Source organism: Rhinoraja longicauda, chromosome 13 (genome assembly GCF_053455715.1).
Source record: "Rhinoraja longicauda isolate Sanriku21f chromosome 13, sRhiLon1.1, whole genome shotgun sequence".
NCBI lineage: Eukaryota > Metazoa > Chordata > Chondrichthyes > Rajiformes > Arhynchobatidae > Rhinoraja > Rhinoraja longicauda.
In genome coordinates, this window is record NC_135965.1 from 36,265,312 (window position 1) to 36,288,119 (window position 22,808).

Sequence of the window (22,808 nt, forward strand, 5' to 3'; positions counted from 1 at the left end):
AGTCCAGCGGCCAAGCCACACCGGGCACTGAAACGTCCCGCACCCGAGCCGCACCGGGCACTGAAACGTCCCGCAGCCACACCGGGCGATGTTAAGTCCAGCGGCCGAGCCGCACCGGGCACTGAAATGTCCCGCGGCCGAGCCGCGCCTGCGATGTTAAGGCCCACAGCCGAGCCGCTGTCTAATCCTCTTCCTCTTTATTCTCCTGCGACGGGGTGGTCGAAGCACCCTGGAGCTCCCGAAGTCGGTCTCTAACCAGGGGCCGCAAAACTCCACGATGTTAAAGTCCGCAGGCTCCCGCGGTTGGAGTTCCCGAAGTCAGTCTCCAGTAAAGGCCGCCAGCTCCACGATGTTAGTCCGCAGTGCGGACGGAGATACGATACGGAAAATAAATCGCAACTCTGTTGAGGTAAGAGATTTCAAAAAGTTTCCCCCAATCCCCCACCCCCCACATAAAACAAGCTAAAGAACACTAAAATATACATTTAACACATACTAAAAAACAACAAAGAAAGGGACAAGACAGACTGTTTTTTGTTTTTTTAATCAAAAATATTAAAATATTAAAATAATATATACAATCCAATAAAACCAAAACAGAACCATAATACAAGGCAAACAACAAACAATTATACAACTATCTTATACTCCTTGTCAAGGATGCATTCAACCTCCCACGGTGCCCAGTGGTCCCGGAAATCCCCCAGGGTGCCCGTGGACAGCGCGTAGTCCCTCTCTAACACCACCCGGGCACGGACATAACCCCGCAAAAGGGGCAGGCAGCTGGCTCGGGCAGAGCCCTCTTCTGCCTGGTGCCGTGACTCGCAGATGGCCAGGCCCAGGGGCAACCCAACCAGGACATCCTCGGCCCTACCCCCTCCCCTACGCACAGGGTGTCCAAAGGTGAGGATGGTAGGTGAAAAATGCAGCCTGAAGGCAAGGAGCAGCCCCTTTAGATAATGGAACAGGGGCGGCAGCCTCACACACTCCATGTACACGTGGTACACAGGCTCACACACTCCATGTACACGTGGTACACAGGCTCACACACTCCATGTACACGTGGTACACAGGCTCACACACTCCATGTACACGTGGTACAGACTCCCACACTCCTTATACACGTGGTACACAGACTCACACACTCCATGTACACGTGGTACACAGGCTCACACACTCCATGTACACGTGGTACACAGACTCACACACTCCTTATACACGTGGTACACAGACTCACACAATCCATGTACACGTGGAACATAGACTCACACACTCCATGTACACGTGGTACAGACTCACACTCCATGTACGTGGTACACAGGCACACACTCCATGTACACGTGGTACACACTCACACACTCCATGTACGTGGTACACAGACTCACACACTCCATGTACACGTGGTATACAGACTCACACACTCCATGTACACGTGGTATACAGACTCACACACTCCATGTACACGTGGAACACAGACTCTTCCAGCCCGCGAAAGTGGCAGGCGGCTGGCGAGTCTGTGAACCGGGAGAGAAACAGGTTGCAGGGGACTCCTCGGTGCAGTACCCTCCACCCCAGGTCCCCGATGGAGAGGGGCAGAATCCCTTCGTAGAGGGACCTCCACGGAGGGCCCCCTCGCGACCAGAAGGCAACACCAACCCCCACTTAGTGGACCAGGGCGAGGAAATGCAGGGTGTGGAGTAGGAACCCATGCAGGACACGCCTCCCTGCGTCTCGGAGGGAGATGAAGGGTGTCGAGGAAGGGTGGCTCATGTTGTGTGGGACCGGCTCCTGAGAAGGATTATGGCGCCTGGGTCCGACAAGTACTTCCGGCTGAGCGGGGGTTTGCTCAGCCGCAAGTACTCCACACGTTTGAGCCCCCCCCCGACACCCAGTGGGGTGGGACAAGGGCTGGCTGCTCTCACACCCGGGCCGTCGCACTCCTCCGGCAGAGGGGGTGCCCGGTCAACGGCAACCAGGTTCCCGACTCTCAGCACGAGACAGACTTGGTGAGGCGGCCATTGCAGCGCCACCCGGTGGTGATATTGTGTAGCAAGATAGTTTCATTACATTTGAAATTTACAGCCATGTTTGCAATGCACCATTATCTGCAAAGAGAATTGAACAGACGATATTTTGAACCTGGACCCTTCGTGCAATTACAGATGATGAGTCCTGTCCTGAAACATCGATCGTCCATTTCCCTTTACAGATGCAGCTGGAAGGCAGGCAACAAATTCACAAGGGTTACCTGTGCACAGAAACAGTGACTTTTTCATGTCAGGGACATCCAGGTCCATACACAAGCTTCACAGCTGTGAAATTGTTGGCGGGAAAGTTGAAAGTATCATTGAACAAATTTCTAGTTATGTAAAGTAGATATTTTTATTAGCAGGCTTGGACTTCTGAATCTGAACCTTTGAGAATTATTGGGGACACACACACACACACATCATCAGTGAGACATGGTACATGTAACAACATGCTAGTCTAAAAGAATCAAACACATGCCTTCTCTCTCAACCAACCCCTCTCATTCATTATTAAATAAAACGTGGTGGGAAGAGATATTATATTTTCTGAGTGCCTTACTTCATTCATACCACTTGGGGAAAATGTCAAGCAGAATTCTATTGGCTCTGCTTAGAACAACCAGGCAAAGAAGGTGCTCCCTTGCACATTTTCACAATCCTGAACTTGAAGAAAGATGACATGCTCACCAGCACACAACAAAAAAAAACACCTCACCTACAAACAAAGCCTATGGTACAAAGTGAATATGGAACTTCAAGATGGGCATCATGCATAATGGGAAAAATTGGCTCATGACTTTCTACGACAATTAACTGTTAACATATTAGAATTATGTTTTATTATCAAAATTGAGAGAGTAAAGCAAAATGAAAACACATCAAGATGGAGCTGTACATTTTATATCAAAATTAGGCTCAATTGTTAAGGAAAATATTTTGAAGAATACACAGGAGAAAAAAATATTTTTCCAAGGGAGCACATGGTTCATGAACATTGTTTGGATGAAGAAAGATTTTCCAATTTTGAACACATTGAAATAAATCTAGGACCACTTTGAGGCGATTTAGCGAGTATTTCCACTTTCCAGTTTCTCAGTAGCTGGCAAGAAATGCGAGACCAAGCCCTTATATGGGGTTTTATTCCTTGCAGATTTTACCTGATAGCTTACCAATGAAAACATTGTGCTCGCAATCAAACAAAATATATCAATGAAATATTGGTGTCTAATGTTTAATTGTCGTGTGTATAATAAAGAACTTCAAAATTTAGTTTTATTATGCCGGATTAACTTTGTACTTATGTAAGATTGCAAGAAGTTAAATGCTCATATCTACGGAGCAGATGCAGTCCAGGTGAAGCAGCCTACATGTCTGGGCTATCTCTCATTTCTGCCTCTCTGTCTTTGCTGGATGCCAGCCAATGTGTGGCAATGCAGAGCTGTTCTTGTGTGCACATTGACTGTGCCTACACATGAGAAGAACATGTTCCAGCTTGGAGCTGTCAACCCAAAATATCTTCAATGGCTCTTTATTGTCACACATGCACTGCACAGTGGGATTCTTTTGCACAACCCACGATTGCACAATCAGCATATTTTGGCGCCATTTACAAAGAAATAAAAGTACTGATTGTGAGGACTGAGCAGCGATGCCTTATGCTTGAACAGGTGAATAGATAGGTAATGTTTAGAGGGATATGGACATAATGCAGACAAATTGGATTAGCTTAGATGGGGCATCTTGGTCGGCAAGAACAAGTTGGGCTGAATAGCCTATTTTCATGCTATATTACGCTATGACTTTACGCCTCTAATGGCCGGACTGCTCTTGCATTGAGAACAACTCTACACAGGGCATTGGTCATCTGGTCTCCCAGCACTGCCTGCCCGGGTGGGGGTTGTAGGCAGGGGCGGGGGAATGGACCGCATGAATGCCTCCAGCACATTGACCTTGTCACTTCTCTCCCTTCCTGCATGGGCATCAGGGAAATTCATAGCAACATTCTTGAGCAGATTGGCTTGCAAAGATCTTGCAGTGGGGCAGGTCCAGGATGTTGTACACCAGTGTAAAACTAAACAAAAACAATCCTAACATAAGACAGCTCTCTGTGAAGATTACTTGTCTTATTTCACTCAGAGAAAAAGAATGTGAACATCTTGTGGCTGAATTTAAGAGCATATAAGCTTTCAAGAAGAAGCCCCAATTAAGTAAAATCAGAGGATAATGAAAGCTAACTTTTGTAGTTAAGATGCAATTAAGTCGGCTAAGAGATTTGTGTGGAGTGTTAACACCAGTAGAGTCTGGCTTGTCAGGGTGGCCCATTTCTGAGCTCTAATTTCTATGGAATTCTTCAAAATAAAAAGCGATGTTGTGATCAACCTTGTCGAAATACCCTTGCTAACTTGTCTCCACTGAGGTTTAGTAGAACAAGAGAAGTCTTGTCTGAAATATATGTCGCTGTGGGGCATTGACGAGATGGATGTGGAGAGGATGCTTCCCCATGTGGGATAACCTAAAGCTGATGATCACTGTTACAAAACAACTAATGTTTATCCTTTTAAAACAGATGTGATATTTATTTTTTTCATTCCAAGGATTGCACTTCTTTGGTACTTTCTTCTTCAAAGTCTCCAGTATTTATAAAGCAGAGTTAATTGGCACTTTATAAGCAAAGGCTTTTTTTAAAATTGTCATGGTTCGGTGGGAATGTTGTTATTGTTCATCCTTCGGGTTCGAAGATGACCATGACTTCACTTTCAATCTTATTATTTCGACCGCTGATTGGAATCCCCGCCAGTATGATGGCCGAGGTTGAAGTCATGACTTGCGCTTGACTTGGATTTAAGTGAGGGGGAGTTGCGCAGATCGTTGGCCTCACTCTATCGTCCCGGCCTATCGGGCCCCAGCAGCAAGACATAGTCGCGGCGGCTGGGGACAGGTCGGGATGCAGTGGATGGTTAGAAGTGTCCTACGTATCTCACTCTGCCCTGTTTGCACTCTGGTGGGAATACAGAGTTGAGGACAATCAGATGCTGCCAATGTTCTACTAAATGGCAAGTTCAAGCAGTCTCCTCCACTCCTCATTCACATGCTCGTACATTCATATGAAATGAATAATCAACGTAACACCTGGCATTATTGATAATGTTGATAGCTGCCAACACTGAAGAATTTATTTATGTTAAAAAATCACTTTTTTAAAAAAAGTATATGACACAGTAGTAAACTTTGCTGTGACAGTTATACATAGTGTGAAAGCAAGATGGCTACCCAGCCAAGAGACACCATTGAAACGTAGAGTCTGTCATGTCCCAGCAGGGGCTGGGAACTTTGGACCTGGTTTCAAAGTCATCTTAAGAGATGGTCATCAAATTCCATGGTACATGCGATAAGATCAATCACTTAGAAAACCACCACTGTTAAGATAAAAACACCACGTTATCCAGAGTTTGTTATGTTGATAAATCATTACAAAAATATTACACAACTGCTGTGAAATCATTAACCTGTAAGAGTCACCCAGCATCAATCTCAAACCCAAAGCTACTCCGAGCTTTGAAGGGTCCCAACCTGAAACATCACCCATCCTTTTTCTCCAGAGATGCTGCCTGACCCACTGAGTTACTCCAGCACTTTGTATCTATCAAAGCTACTCCCAACACTGTCTATATTGTGCAGTCCTCCTCATAAATGCTTGGGGACTGTGTCGACATTGAGAACGCTCTCCCAGGCAACAGCTCAACAGAGTTGTGCTCCACATGATATCTTACATACAACATGCCAAACTTCTCCATTTCAATTCCTGTTTGTCAAAACTCAACTGTCCTGTCAAATCTCATGAGGGACAGTGGACAATTAAGTAGATAACAGGATGAGGTCGTTCCAAAAAAAATCCTGACGCTCAACATTAGTGGACCCAGCACGTGAGTCCCAAAGGTAATACTGAGGCACTTGCAACCGTTTTCACCAGGATCTGCTGAGTTCCTGAGATCCCCACCATCACATAATTCTTCAGCCAATTCAATTCATTCCAGGGATAAAAGCTATGGGACCAAACAGTATCCCAGTGAATGGTACAGAAGATTTGCACACCAGATTTAGTGAAGCCTCTGTGGCTTCAAGAACATTCTCAAAGACTCTCAAGAATTCTTACAAGTGAATATGCATTAAGCAATAGGATAAAAATATTAACTATTATTACTTATTATTATTAACCAATATTACAGAGCTCGAGATAAAGATTGGAGTGCACAATACAGTTAAGGCAGGGCATAAAATATCATAGACTTTACGCATTCAATCAATAATAATAATAATAATAATAATAATAATAATGCATCACATTTGTATAACGCTTTTCTAAACACTCAAAGACGCTTTGCAGGGTTTACTAAAACATAGAAAAAAATAAATAAATAAGTAAACGAACAGAAAAGGAAAAATAAGGTGAGGTGACGGTCAGTGGTTGAAGGCAGTGTTGAACAGGTGAGACTTCAGTGATGTTTTGAATGTGGTGAGTGAGGAGGAGTCTGTGATGGTTTGAGGTAGTGAGTTCCAGAGGGTGGGAGCAGCGATGGAGAAAGCCCTGTCCCCCCAGGATCTGAGTTTGGTCCGGATGGGGGGGACAGGAGGTTAGCAGCAGCAGAGCGGAGGGTACGGGTGGGAGTGTGTCTGTGGAGGAGGTCAGTCAGGTAGGATGGGGCCAGGTTATGGAGGGCTTTGTAGGTCATGAAACAATGTCTTTTGGAATTCATACCTATTTGTGCTTATCCAGAGTTTACTGTCTTTTTCACCATATGCTATTTTTACATTGAATAAAGTTTATTTTGATTTAAAAAAATCATTATAACCAAAAGCATCCAGATTTTATCTCCAAGTAGATACTCTCTAAGTAGTTCTGTTTTGTAAATAAAACTTTGGGGATTCTAGAAAAGTGGAGTAAAATCTGTGCAATAAGCAATTCAATGAAAAAGCACTGCTGAAGGAGACACCATTCATAGCAGGAAAGCACAGTGAGGTTGGAATCTGGAGCAACAAGTAAACCTCTGGAGAAGAAGCAAGGAACTGCTGATGGTGATTTACAAAATAAGACACAAAGTGCTGGAGTAACTCAGCCGGTCAGACAGCATCTCTGGAAATCATGGATAGGTGATGTTTTAGATCAGGACCCTCCTTCAAATCTCTGGAGGAACTTGGCAGGTTGAGCAGCATCTGTGGAGTCCTGGTGCAGGATTTCTACTTGAAATATTGACAATTACAATCCCCCTACAGATACCCCTTGACCTTTGAGTATCTCCAGCAGATTGATTATTGGAGCAGGATGACATGCTCAATTAACCAGCCAGAGAATTTTCTCATCACGTATTTGATATATAAATAAACCTACGATAAAAATCATCTGGAACACTTTTGTTTTCCACGAGTTCGTACTGACCTGAGATGAACACTTACCAACCACGTTTGCAATGTAGTTTGCAGAAGCAAATAAATGAAGTTCCCACCAACATCCCCATAGGAATCAGAATAGTCAGATAATTCCTTTTAACTGAAAGATGTTTATAGGAGTTAATGAAATAAATAGACCAATAAGTTTCTCATGGTCATGAGAATCACACATTTAGTTCAACAATCTGGCTCTTTTCCAGACCCTATTAAATGTTTACTCTTCATTATTAATCCACTTTCTATTTAAAACATTCTAGATTCTGGTTTCCCATTGGTCTAAATAAGCTTTCCATATCCTAAAAATTCACTGCATTAAAAAACTATCCCTTTGCATTTTCTGCACTGACTCTATGGTTGATTAATAAATAATAATTGTTGTTAAGCAGAATTGGTCGCTTCTGCAGGAAGAGAAAATAAGATTTCAGATTAAAAACTATTTGTTAGAACTGAAATGTTTACTCTGTTTCTCCTCCCACAGATGCGGCTTAATCTGCTGAGAATTTCCAGCATTTTTTGTTTTTATTTTAGAGTTGCAGCATCTGCAGTTCATTTGATTTTCAGTGACTATTAAAATTGATTTTGTGTTAAAATCACTCATAATTTTATATTTCTGCCCAATCTTCTTACATGTTTATTGTTCTAAAGTAAGCAATCTGGTTTTTTTTGCAATAAAAGTTCATATCCCTCGTACCAATGTTAGTAAATAAGACATGCTCTTCCAACCGAAGTGAGACCAATGTATGTGCTTACTATTTTCAACTTGCTTATGAAATTTATGTAAATATTTATGATAAAAAACGTTTTATTAACCAGTTTTTCACTTCACATAACAATGGCGCTTTTTTGTAATATTTAATGCAAATGGTAACATGGTCCTCCCTATGTTCAAAGCCACTGGTTCTTCTAATTACCAAACAGTGGAAGCTCTATTCCCCTCTTAATACATTTAACAAAATTGGTGCCATATGTGAAGATTATGTGGCAGTTTTACCAGGACTGGAACATGGTTCGGGACTCCAACAGAAACATTAAAGGCCACCAAGCTTTATTAAGCTTAATGTACCTCTGAATAATAACAGAATGATACAGTGTGTACAAGTCTCTGTAAAACCCATGCAACCAATTTTGATGTAAAAACAAGGAACTGCAGATGCTGGTTAGTCAAAAGATAAAAATAAGGAAGATGGGTCTCAACCTGAACCCGCCCCTCTCTTTTGAGAGATTCAGTTTTAGGAAAATTTATTTCCTGGGTTTAAAATAAATCTAACATTTTCCCTTTGGCAGAAATGTGATGTTGCGAATGGTGAGAGCAGACCAACAGGGAGAGTGGAGTGACAAGGAACTGTGGGTGCTGCTTTACAAAAAATGACCCAAAGTGTTGGAGTAACTCAGAAGGTTAGGCAGCTCCTCCGGAGAACACAGATAGGTGACATTATGGGTCAGGACCCTTCCCGAGACTGATTATGGTGGAGGAGGTGTGGAAGAAAGCTGGAAGAGTGGTGGGGGGAGGACAAAGCCTGGCAAATGGCCAAGAAAGCACACCGACGCCTCTACATCCATAGAAATCTTAGGAAGTTTGGCATGTCACAGACGTGTCAAAAGAAACAGTGGTTATAGTGGTAAACCTGGCCTGAGAGGTATTCAGCATACCTCCTGTGAATTGACTCAGAGGGACTGGGCAGGAATGTAGGGGGAAGATGGTCACTAAGGATTTTAAAATCGTCCAAACCCCCTCCTGACCGCACATCGGAATTGCCAGACCCTTACGCCGGTCGCTTCCCAAGCTACTTGGAGAAGATCTAGAAACCACACAGTAATGGGCAAATGCCCAGGAGTATCTAGATTGTAAATGACACATGTGGGTCGAGTATGCTGATAAAATGTTGGACTCCCCGGGCTCTCTAATTGGGAAAAAGCAGGAAAAGTCAAACAAAACAAGCTTCTAAGCTTCTTAAAGCTACAGCAATAGCAGTGGTATGAGTGAGTTATGGGGAAAAGAAATTGAGAATTCAAGGAATTGGAATTTGTAAAACAAGAACTATAAAACAAACAGCTGCAGATAAAGTAGGAATTAGAAGTTGTAAAAAGAGAAGTGAGTAGGTTACGTGAAAAAGTAGCAAAGGAGGAACAGAAGAATCCGCTGCATATGCTGCACCTGAATCAATTTCAAACGCAGGCTTATCAGGAAAAGGAGAGGGCAATCAGAATGTGCAAGGCTGCTAAACAGGAGACTGCAGCAGCAGCAGCAGAAACATGTGTAAACCACCAGGCAACAATAAAAGCCCTCCACTAGGCAGGAAGAAAAGATAAGTATAAACCATCTGATCAGATCAAGTGCCAATGTGAAATTGACACGTTAAAGGTGCAGCTCTCAGTTTTAAAAGGAGACATACAGGGAGATTGGGCATAGGGACAAGTGGTCAACGTTCTAGAGAACCATGCAAAAACAATGAATGAGATCATACAGAAGACTAATGATAATGAGCTCCAGCTGAACAGGACCCTTGGTTCTATCTATTTGATTGGTTGCTAGAACAACTGTGAGAAAATCTTGAGCAGGTCAGCCATGGAAGAGTTCACTCTTGGATTAGTGATGAACAATTGGGAGATTTAACCAATAAACACACCCAGGGATACCTGAATGTCAATTCTGCCAATTAATTAAAGTCTGTTTCAAGGAAGGTTGTTACGGAACCACTGGGAATGATACCGGCACTTCTAATAATCTCTGGGCTACAGGTGTACAAATCCATCGATGGGTAAGGATTGCCTTCCACATTGCTAGCATTTTAATGACTTTAAATTTGATATATCAAATGAATTCTTTAATAATGTTTAAGCATCAGAAAGTAGGAATGGAAACATCTAGGAGATGAAACATGGCCAAGGTTCAGTGTGACCCAATTCACTAACGCTCAATGGATCAAATGGGATGGTGGGGGGGGGGGGGGGGGGGGGGGGTATGTAGCTTGAGACTTGATGTCAAGTATCCCGACAGGCTCCCAAGAGGATGCTGCTGGCTAGAGAGAGACAGAGAGAAGTGCTGGGACCACTAAAACAAAGAAGCATTGTGAAAATTGTCACATGATTGACGTCTGGAAAGAGCAGAGCTGAAGGTAACTTAATGGCGAAGATGGACACAAAAAGCTGGAGTATCTCAGTGGGACAGGCAGCATCTCTGCAAAGGAATGGGTGACATTTCGGATCGAGACCGTTCTTCACACTGGGCAGAAGGGTCTTGACCCGAAATATCACCCATTCTTTCTCTCCAAAGATGCTGAGTTACTCCAGTTTTTTTGTGTCTATTTTCGGTTTAAAGCAGCATCTGCAGCTCCTTTCTACATGTAACTTAATGGCTATCTAGTGTGGCCTTAAGAAGATAAAGTGTCTGGAAATAAACATTTTACAACTGTAGGATGAGAATGAAAATATGAACAGACAATATAATTAAGATCTCTCTAGCCTGATTAGGAATGAAAATATGTTTAGTTTATTCAGCCCTTGGATGAGTGATAACTCCAAATGATTGTTTTCAGAGTCATGAGAGCCTTGGGTTAGAACAAAGGCTTCCTTTAGCCTTTTAGATTGAAGGAAAAAGATGTTTAAAAAGAAGGCAAACCAAGGCAGCTTTGAATTATAAAATGCCTTATCAAATAAACAGAATTATTTGGATATTCTTGCTGCATTGCTTATGGGTATAATAAATTTACAGACTGAAATGTAATCGCTTCTCAATTTCAGCTGAATTTCTGTGAAGTTGAAGTGCTATTATCGTGAAAAAGATCAACGGTTCATTTCTCACCATTCCAATTTCTGACATCACATTCGTTGATAGATAATTCACTGCTAGATGCATTACTGACTGGATTTTTTGCTATGCACCTGTATTCATATTGTTCTTCTTCAGTAGAACAGTCTATCACAATTGTTTTCGCATAGGTCTCGATGATTGCTCCAGACTGGGATATCTTTTCCCAGTAAATCGTAACGTTGTTTTCATTGGCGACAGAGCAATTCAGAGTGATATTGAATGCATTCTGACCGTGTATTAATGTCTCAGCTATAGGTTTAGAAACTGGATCTGAAATACAAAGAAGATACTTATGTAAGTGGATTTTTAAATGCAGTTGCAATTATTTAATATCATGTTACTATTTTTTTTGTGAAATGTAAAACATTATGACAATTGCAGATTTATCTTTCACGTAGGAAGGAACTGCAGATGCTGGTTTATATCGAAGATAGACACAAAATGCTCGAGTAACTCAATGGGACAAGCAGTATCTCTCAAGAAAAGGAATAGGTGACGTTTCAGGCCAGAACCCTTCTTCAGACTGGAGTCTGATTCCGATTTTTCTTTTATATTTTGTGTTATAAATTTATTAAACTTAAAGCCTGCAATACGAGTCATGATATTGGCATTTGGGAAAGGGATAATTCTTATAATCAAAATGTATCGCTAAATATTTTCTCATGCAATTTGAGATACTAGATTTAGTCTTATGCATTTCCTGAACAAATATGCTGACTGGTGTTTAATTTTCCCCATTTAAAGTTTCACCAATACTAAATTAAATTCTTAGTTTAGTTTAGAATTACAGTAGGTAAACATGACCCTCCGCCCACTGAGTCCATGCCAACCAATGATCACCTGTTTACACTAGTTGCATATTATCCAATTTCTCACCCACTCCCTACACACGAGAGGCAATTTACAGAGATCAATTAACCTACAATCCCATGCGTCTTTGGGATGTGGGGGAGGCGGGGGGACGAAACACCCGGAGGTAACCCACATGGCTATTGGGAGTTCATGTAACCCCACACAAACAGCATCTGAGGTCAGCATCGATCCTGGGTCTCTAGCACCGTGAGGCAGCAACTCTACAGCTGCACCACTGTGCCTCTGTTCTGCAACTGAGAACACAAAATCTCTGCAACATTGTTTTTCAATTTCCTTCCGCTAGCCATCTAGTGTAGAAAGCTGAGAGTTCCCATAGTCGAGGGTATTGTGAATCTCAAGTCCCTATGCTCACTGTTTGCATATTTCAGTTTGACCAAAAGCTTACTGAGAAAGGCAAAACGTATACCAACTCCAGGTCTGAAAGGATAAAGTAATCCTTTCCAGCCGAGATGTGTGATGCCTTACCATGTTGAAGTGGTACCAAATATGCACCACAATGCACATGTTCGTAAACCAATGGACATGTTGGTTCATTATTCATACTTAGCTTTGACATGCTGACGACACATCACAAAAAAACAGCTTACTGAATTACATAAGGAAACATAGGCCTCTTTGTTAGCTATAAACATTTGTTTATTTGGCAAACTGAATGGTTGCTAAACAGGTCTTGCAGGAAAATAGTTGAGTTGGAGAACAACACATTGGTGAAAACTGATTAAACTAGTTCTTTTGAATTCATTGTAAGTGAGAAATTAATCCAAAATGAACATACCAAACTTATTTCATATCGGTGTTTTGACACTTCAGGTAGAAACTGTTTAAAATAATGAAATAAATATATATTTTCCAGAGATGGGCGAGACCAGCATTTATTGCCCTCTATAATTCACCTTCTATCGAAGGTGATGGTGAGCTGCTGTGGTGCAAGTACCACCTACTATACTGTCAGGTATAGAGTACCAGGCTTTAACATGAGGAACAAGGAAGGACTGGTGATATATTTCCAAGCCAAGCTGGTGTGTAACTTGCAGGAGCACCTGGTGTTGTGGCATTCTATGCCAACTGCGTTTAACCTTATTTTGGCAGAGATGTGGCTGTGGAAGGTGCTATCACACGGCGGCACGGTGGCGCAGCGGCAGAGCACCAGATTCAATACTGACCATGGGTGCGGTCTGCACGGAGTTTGTACGTTCTCCCTGTCGGACTGCTTGAGTTTTCTGCAGGTCAGGTTTGCAGTTTAATTGGCTTTGGTAAAATTGTAATTTGGTCCTAGTGTAGGATAGTGCGAGTGTATTGGGTGATTGCTGGTTGGCATGGATTTGGTGGGCTGAAATTCTGCTTGTACACTGTATCTCTATAGTCTAATGTTACCTAGGTAAGTGACATCTTACATCTTATACTGTACCCTGCTGACATAGAATACAGAATCCTCTGGGGAAATGAGTGTAGAATTTAATATTGCAGAATCAATTGCAAACTTTTTCATTTCTGATCTTGTGGAAGCAAGGTTACTGATGAACCATCTGAAGACAGATGGCTCAAGGACAATGCCTGAGGAATGTGCAGTTGTTTTCTAAAGCTGGGATGTTTGTCCACCAACAAATAAAATGACAAGACATTGGGAGCATTTTCCTGTTGGCTTTCATCCATTTAATTTGCCGATCAAATGCTGCCTTGGTGTTAAGGGCTGCCACACTCAGCTCGCATCTGGACTTCACAGCTTTGGTCCATACCTAGATCCAGGCTGTGTTGAGGGCCGGACCCAGTGGCTCTGGTGAGACATCAATCTTTTCTCCTTTCCATGCAATAACTGAGCTCTCTAAAGCTGCAGAAATTATACAAAGTAACCGGTAGTGAATACTTACCAAATACATGAATTCCGAAAGTACTTTGATCATGATTTTTCACTTCTGAGCCAAAGTAGTTAATTCGTATTTGATACTCTCCACTGTCATCAACTTGCACATCATCCAACACCACTGACTCATGTCTGATTGTAGCTCTGTGTTCATATCGTGGGTGCACAATGTGCAGCTTCCCCGGATTATTAGATTGCCACGTTAAAATCTTGAAATTCAGTGGAAATCTTAATCCAAAAGTAACGTCATACTGCTCTTCTTGGCCTTGGCGCTCAATGGGAAACATCACTGTTTGTCCTGAGGTGGTATTAACTATGGCTTCAGGTCTGGCATATAATGCTCCTCCACACACCACGATCAAATTTAATACTGGAAAATAAGCATAAATTCAATAGCAAAATACTGTCTAGTCTGGAAGTCTACGATTCTCAGTGTCCGTCACTGCAAGAGATTTCCCGGATCTTAATGTAATGGTGCCCTATATGACATTGGTTTAATAAGAAAATTGATCTTCCAGCCCATACAGGTCCTCCCCCATTACGAACACCTATAACATATAACATATAACATATAACAACTACAGCATGGAAACAGGCCTGTCCGGCCCTACCAGTCCACGCCGACCATTCTCCCTGACCTAGTCTCATCTACCTGCACTCAGACCATAACCCTCCAATCCCCTCCTATCCATATACCTATCCAATTTACTCTTAAATAATAAAATCGAGCCAGCCTCCACCACTTCCACCGGAAGCCCATTCCATACAGCCACAACCCTCTGAGTAAAGAAGTTCCCCCTCATGTTACCCCTAAACCTTTGTCCCTCAATTCTGAAGCTATGTCCCCTTGTTGGAATCTTCCCCACTCTCAAAGGGAAAAGCCTACCCACGTCAACTCTGTCCGTCCCTCTCAAAATTTTAAAAACCTCTATCAAGTCCCCCCTCAACCTTCTACGCTCCAAAGAATAAAGACCCAACCTGTTCAACCTCTCTCTGTAGCCTAAGTGCTGAAACCCAGGCAACATTCTAGTAAATCTCCTCTGTACCCTCTCCATTTTGTCGACATCCTTCCTATAATTTGGCGACCAGAACTGCACACCATACTCCAGATTCGGCCTCACCAATGCCCTGTACAATTTCAACATTACATCCCAACTTCTATACTCGATGCTCTGATTTATAAAGGCAAGCATACCAAACGCCTTCTTCACCACCCTATCCACATGAGATTCCACCTTCAGGGAACAATGCACAGTTATTCCCAGATCCCTCTGTTCCACTGCATTCCTCAATTCCCTACCATTTACCCTGTACGTCCTATTTTGATTTGTCCTACCAAAATGCAGCACCTCACACTTATCAGCATTAAACTCCATCTGCCATCTTTCAGCCCACCCTTCCAAAAGGCCCAAGTCTCTCTGTAGACTTTGAAAATCTACCTCACTATCAACTACTCCACCTATCTTAGTATCATCTGCATATTTACTAATCCAATTTGCCACACCATCATCCAGATCATTAATGTAAATGACAAACAACAGTGGACCCAACACAGATCCTTGGGGTACTCCACTAGACACTGGCCTCCAACCTGACATACAATTGTCAACCGTTACCCTCTGGTATCTCCCATTCAGCCATTGTTGAATCCATCTTGCAACCTCACTATTAATACCCAACGATTTAACCTTCTTAATCAACCTTCCATGTGGAACCTTGTCAAATGCCTTACTGAAGTCCATATAGACAACATCCACAGCCTTACCCTTATCAATTTCCCTGGTAACCTCTTCAAAAAATTCAAGAAGATTAGTCAAACATGACCTTCCAGGCACAAATCCATGTTGACTGTTTCTAATCAGGCCTTGATTATCCAAATAATTATATATATTGTCCCTAAGTATCTTTTCCATTAATTTTCCCACCACAGACGTCAAACTAATAGGTCTATAATTGCTAGGTTTACTTTTAGAACCTTTTTTAAACAAGGGCACAACATGCGCAATGCGCCAATCTTCCGGCACCATCCCCGTTTCTAATGACGTTTGAAATATTTCCGTCATAGCCCCTGCTATTTCTGCACTAACTTCCCTCAATGTCCTAGGGAATATCCTATCAGGACCTGGAGACTTATCCACTTTTATATTTTTCAAAAGTGTCCGTACCTCCTCTTCTTTAATCCTCCTAATTTCCATCACTACTCTACTTGTTTCGCTTACCTCACATAATTCAATATCCTTCTCCTCGGGAAATACCGAAGAAAAGAAATTGTTTAATATCTCCCCCATTTCTTCTGGCTCAGCACATAGCTGACCACTCTGACTCTCTAATGGACCAATTTTATCCCTCACTATCCTTTTGCTATTGACATATCTGTAGAACCCCTTGGGGTTTACTTTTACATTACTTGCCAAAGCAGCCTCATATCTTTTTTTCGCTTTTCTAATTTCCTTCTTAAGATTCCTTTTACATTCTTTATATTCCTCAAGAACCTCATTTACTCCCTGCCGCTTATATTTATTGTATATCTCCCTCTTTTTCCGAACCAAGTATCCAATTTCCCTGGAAAACCACGGCTCTTTCAAATTATTATTCTTTCCTTTCCACCGAACAGGGACATAAAGACTCTGTACTCTCAAAATTTCACCTTTAAATATCCTCCATTTCTCTATTATATCCTTTTCATAAAACAAAAATTTCCATTTCACTCCTTTTAAATCCTTTCTCATTTCCTCAAAATTAGCCTTTCTCCAATCCAAAATCTCAACCCTTGGTCCAGATTTGACCTTCTCCATAATGATATTAAAACTAATGGCATTGTGATCACTAGACCCAAAGTGCTCCTCAACACATACCTCCGTCACCTGACCCATCTCATTTCCTAACAGGAGGTCCAACACTGCCCCTTCTCTGGTAGGTACCTCTACGTATTGCTGCAAAAAACTATCCTGCACACATTTTACAAACTCCAAACCATCCAGCCCTTTAACAGAATGCGATTCCCAGTCTATATACGGAACCTAACTTATGTACATTCAAACAAGCACTTAGGAGACCGGCTGGTCGGACGGGGATGGATTTGTTGGCTGCTACAGGGCTGCAGACATCTTCGGCCGGGTTGAAATGGAGCATCTTCTGTCCCCACCGTGCCTTCTCTCCCCACCAACATCTCCTGCAATAGCCAGGAGCTGGGTCAAGCTGAGCAGAGCTTAGCGCACTGAGCAGGCTCACTCAGTCAGTGAGCCCCGCTGGTAGCCACATTTCTTGTGCCTGCTCGCTCTCCCATCACAGCTGTTTCTGAGATCTTCTCCCACAGAGAGATTTAAATTCATTTCCAACTCACAAACAGTTCTTAGGAACGGAACAACGTTCTACTCTAGGACCGCGATGGAAGCCTTGGCAGTGGGAAAGGAATCCTTATGCCAACCACAACTTAAGAGGCGTAGGAAAGAACTGCAGATGCTGGTTTAAATCGAAGGTAGGCACAAAATGCTGGAGTAACTCAGTGGGACAAGCAGCATCTCTGGAGCGAAGGAATGGGTGATGTTTCAGGTCGAGACCTTTCTTCATCAGCAGCCAGTTTAACCTCAACCACCATGACACATGATGGAGTGAACTTGAACTTTGAAGAACGTCATTCCCGCAAACCTACCTGCATCCTGCAGCTCAGTCAGCAATAGGCCAGTTCCCATGCATGTTGGGATTGAGTTCCATTGGATGCCAAGACTGGGGCACCAGAGATCTGCCTCAACCTGGGCAGGACTTCTGTTGGCCAAAGGGTCTACTAAAGAGTTTTCACAGAAACAATGAGCTGCAAGATTTCTTGAATTAACGTCCATGCCTCAACCTCCGTCTCAAGACATTATTCTCGGCAGAGACGGGCACATGTTGGTGAATTTGACAGATTGCTAGACAAAGATAATGGTGCAAAGCAAAATGGTTATAGAGGGTGAACAGGAAACATATGTGTCCAGCTTTCTGACCAAGGGCAGAGGAAATGTTCTCCTCTGGGATTAAACTATGGCCAGCAATTTTAATGAAAAAATCATTTTAAAATTATTAAATCTGAATGTGCTCAAATAAATTTGAAATATTGCAAAAGCTCTGATAGTCAAACGATACCCATGGAGAGAGAAAAAAAGTATTTCAAAGATTTTCCTCAAACCTGCAAACAATTCATAAAAGTTTGCGATTTTTTTTTAATGACCAACACCTGCGCTGTCAGACTGAGATGTCAAGTACATTGCCACGGATTAGGAGTTTAGAATTATTAACAAGTCGGCATTTCCTCTCCATGTTTGAATGATACACAGCGTATTCATAGTTATAAGCATACCACCTTTATAGACATCTTACCGGAAGCTAGTTTGAAGACGTTGCTGTTCAATGACTCTGAGATTTCCATGGTGTGCCTCTGTGCCTTGTCCCCCTCTTCTTTCTGCGAGTGCTGAGCGATCTTAAAAGGGATAATAACATAAAATCTGGATGAGTGTTTCAGCACGCTGTGGTGTTCTCCTGCAAACAATGGCTAGGTGAGTTTGAGGAAATAGCATTCAGGTAGCACTTCCTACCATGTTCAAAGACGAGCAGCTTTGTGGGTTAATTGGCTTCTGTAAATTGTCCCTTGTGTGCAGTATGCAAAAGTGGGCTTACATGGAACGAGACTATGGGTGATCGATGGTCAGCATGGATTTGGTGGGCTGAATGGCCTGTTTCCACACTCTATCTCAAAAGCCCCACATACCCGGGTTCAATCCTGACCTCAGGTGCTTTGTGTGTGGGGTTTTGCATGTTCTCCCTGTGACCATATGAGTTTCTTCCGGGTCCTCTGGTTTCCTCCCAATTTCAAAGACATGTACAATAAATCGCCCTTGGTGTGTAAGTGGCCAGCAGAATCTGGTGGGGGTTGGCCAGAATGTGGGGAGAGGGGGGGGAATAAAAAGATGGAATTAATTAGAATTATTATAAACGTTTGTTGGTTGTCAGAGTGGGCTCAGGGACCAAAGGTCAAAAGGCAGCATGCAATCCAGTGATAGGCACGAGTTGATTATGCAGGAGTACATTATTCAGCCCCTGGAGCCCACCCAGAAACTTCAATTATTCTCCAGATATGGATTAGGTTTCAGCCACAGGGAGAGATTGGATAGACTTGGATTGTGTTCTGTACAACATCGGAGGTTGAGAGGTGACTGGATAGAAGAATATTAAATTATAAGAGGCGTAGATAGACAATCAGAACCTTTTTCCCAGGAATGGAAATGTCCAACACTAAAGGGCATAGCTATAAGGTGAGAGGGGAAAAGTTTAAATGGAGATGTGCAGGGCACGTTTTTTACACCGAGATTGGTGGGGGCATTGCCAAGGGTGGTGATGGTGGCAGATATGATAACGGCGCTTAAGAGGTCATAAGGAATAGGAGTAGAAGTAGGCCATTCGGCCAAACAAGTCTACTACGCCATTCAATCATTGCTGATCTATCTCTCCCTCCTAATCCCATCCTCCTGCCTTCTCCCCATAACCTCTGACACCTGTACTAATCAAAAAGAGGCTTTTGGATAGGCACGTGAAAGTGCAGAGAGTAAAGAGATATGGATCATGTACAGACACATGTCAAGTCAATTTTATTTGTATAGCACATTTAAAAACAACCTACGTTGACCAAAGTGCTGCACATCTGATTAGGAAAAAAAAAAAAAAGAAACATACAGTGGCAGGCAGCCAAACACAACGGCGCGGCCATCTTGAACAAAATGTTTAACTAAAGCAGAATGGTGTCCCGCGGCCGCGCGATCTGTTTAACTTGGCATCATGGTCGGCACAAACTGTTCCTGTGCTGTACTGTTAGGAAAGAAGTTGCTGGGGGTTATGGAGAAAATACCAGAGCTCAGAGCCAGAACTCAGACCCAGAGCAGAGAAAACCATATTCCATAAGTCATTTCCAGAAAGGTGGAAACAAAATAGAAAAATGGATTTAAAAAAGGTCTGTTTCACAAGGAGAGAAATATTGAGGAATATATCTGGTCTATTTTCAGCTATGAGATTAATTATTTAATTTGATACGAAGAATTAAAACAAAAACAGATTTATTTACATTCTGCTAAATATCACTGTAAAGAGTTACAAGGGTGCTGATGCATAAAACATAGAAAATTAAAATGCTGTATGTCAAACGGTGTTTTGGCATTTACTTCCAAAAGGAAAAAGAAGGAAAACAGAATTTGAAATAAAAAAATAAAGAATATTGAGAACACTCAGCAGTCAAGTTGCATTTCATCGAATCATAGAGGAATATAGCACCATACAGGCCCTTTGGTCCATCATGTCCTGCCGATCACCAACAACCTAGCTACATTAATCTCATCCACAGTACCTCATTTATAGTCTTTTATGCCTTGGCAATTCAAATGTTCATCCAGCCCTGTCTAATGTGTCTCTGACAATGACCAACGTTGTATCCTCCATGGGGGTCAGACCCTGCAGGAAAGTCTCTCCCATTTTCATTAGTTCTTGCTACCGCTAATTGCAGAAACTTGTCTTCTACAAGAATGGGGAAGTGTGGTAGATTATACTGGGGTGGTGAGTGACATGGTTCAACAGGCAGTGTATGCATGTTGTGATTATGTAGTGTGAGGTTTGCAGCTGTACTAAGTTTATTTGGATGTAGTTAAGCAGCCTGATGTGATTAAGTATTGTAATTATGTGGTGCCATTCATAAAGATTTTTGGTTGGGACTGAGGTGTTGCAAGTTTAGTGGCAATTTTGGCTTCAGAGTCCCTGGCAGAATTCTGGCAAAAAAACTTGGACAATCAACGGCTGCTGGGACCGAAGACGGTCCCGCTGTACTGGCAGCCATAGTAAGTGCTTGCCTCCAGTACACCGCTTGTCCTCCAGAAGGCATGGCATGGCAACATTACGGGTCGGGGTCGTTTCTGCTTTTCTACTTTCTACTGCACAACCGCCAACAGCTGGGCTATCTTGTGCAGGCCGCTTGCATGGGTACTGTGACCTCGCCGGCCGTGCTGGAGCCCTATAGAGTGATCTGAATTCAGTGGGATGCTCACAAAGGAAAGGTTTTCATTATAACTCGAGACACATGACACTATAAACCTAAACCCTCTCTAGCAAACTATCGCACTTCGACTCCATCTGTCTGAAGAAGTGTCCCGTCCAGAAAAGGTATGTAGCGTGAGGATTGCAGCTGTACTAAGTTTATTTGGATGTGATTAAGTATTGTAATTATTGTCTTCATTTCCCTCCATAGACCTGCCTGACCAGCCGAGTTCCTCCAGCACTTCGTTTTTTTAACTCGAGATTCCAGCAGCTGCAGCCTCTCCACGTTATCGTTGCATCTGCTACAATCTGAGCTGCTGAGCATGTCCAGCATGCCAGAGTATTTCCACCACTGCATTTATTTTAAAAAAATGTCATTTGCGGACTTCCTGATGAGTACGGGAATTATGGGGAGAAGGCGGGAGAATGGGGTTGAGAGGGAGAGAGAGACATCAGCCATGATTGAATGGCAGAGTAGACTTGGTGAGCCGAATGGTCTAATTCTGCTCATATCACATGAATCTATGGCTGAAGGTCGCGTCCCTTTTGCCCGGTTCGGGACTGCACTTGGTGCCCTGGTTGGAAATCAGCCAGAACCAGAACTTTCACGAGTGAAATCCGGACGGACAAGTGCTGACTAAGGCCAAACCAGGGCATCTAATGAGACAGTGTGCCGCTGTATTTCACTTTGACCGGGTAGTCTTCTGATCAGCTCAATTAATACCTGCTCGGTGTTGTTATCAAATGGGTGTTTTTCTATTACAAAGTGCTACAGTAACTCGTCGGGTCAGGCAGCACACGTGGAGGGAGGGGTGGGTGGATGGGACGGATCGGACGGTATTTCGGGTCGAGATCTTTCTTCAGACTGATAGATTTCTATATTTTCCTCTCCATTCATTTACTCAGTCTCTCTATTCCTTCACTCTCATCTCATCTTTCTCTTTCACAACAAGATCACACTGTGCGTAAATTGCCTTTCCCCCCACCCCCACCCCCACTGAACTAATAAAACCTTGCTGTCCTGACGCTTCCCTCCAGAGAAGCCAGATCCTCCAGTGAATTGTAATGTGAGTGCAGCCCCAGAACTTACTCTGCGGGACGGGACGGGTCCGCTCCCCTCCTCACTGGGATTTGCTGCCAATGTCCTCGGATTCACGATTTTAGCGCCGCAGGCAAAATCACCCCCTCACCTTACACGGAACGATGCGCCATTTTTTAGACCAAATTCGCGGGAAAAGCCCCTTATCTGCCTTACGGGATTTGCGTCATCACAGCAGCTGCACAGTGAATTGTAATCTGGGTGGTTGTTTTCCAGACACTGCCGTCTTTTCTTTGCTTTGCTTCCCGAGGATGGGCAGGGACCAGACTCTTCGCGTCTCCATCGTCTGGTACAGGTTAGCAACTATGGGTTCTTTATCCACGGTGATCAATGTAGAACAAAGTGCCGGAGTGAAATCTTGCGGTGAATTCACGGGAAAGGTGACCAATGTCGCAACACTGTCGCTCCACGTGTTCTTTGTAAACGTACTTTGCTGCTCATCCAGTAAAGTAATCCACTCGCTGTTTGCACCACGTTGTGGTTTACTTTCAGTTTGTGTCTCGAAATGCCCTGCTTCTAAACTGCGGTCATGCCAACAGCCAGAAATATCTCCTGCACACTTCCTCCGCAGATGCCGTCTGAGGAAATCAGCCAAAAGCTGTTTGGTAACGATTACAGAACGAATGCAGCAATGTGGGT

General features: G+C 43.0%; 1 protein-coding gene and 1 long non-coding RNA gene across 3 annotated transcripts; one reads left to right on the forward strand and one right to left on the reverse strand.

Moving 5' to 3' along the window:
- Nucleotides 1-242: 242 nt before the first annotated feature.
- Nucleotides 243-11,796, forward strand: LOC144599240 (uncharacterized). The gene is made up of 3 exons (XR_013547978.1): nt 243-409; nt 11,536-11,580; nt 11,685-11,796. It is a non-coding gene; the product is annotated as an uncharacterized LOC144599240 (long non-coding RNA).
- Nucleotides 5,248-22,536, reverse strand: LOC144599239 (SLAM family member 5-like). Of its 2 annotated transcripts, XM_078409996.1 has the most exons (6): nt 22,161-22,536; nt 18,377-18,476; nt 14,028-14,390; nt 11,278-11,556; nt 7,482-7,575; nt 5,248-5,446 (listed from the first exon to the last, which is right to left on the reverse strand). In XM_078409996.1, the coding sequence occupies exons 2-6, from the start codon at nt 18,423-18,425 to the stop codon at nt 5,425-5,427; spliced, it is 807 nt and encodes a 268-aa protein (XP_078266122.1). In that variant the 5' UTR covers nt 18,426-18,476; nt 22,161-22,536; the 3' UTR covers nt 5,248-5,424. The 2 variants fall into 2 exon arrangements, with proteins under 2 accessions (XP_078266122.1, XP_078266123.1); XM_078409997.1 differs by lacking the exon at nt 7,482-7,575.
- Between the last annotated feature and the right edge of the window lie 272 nt (nt 22,537-22,808).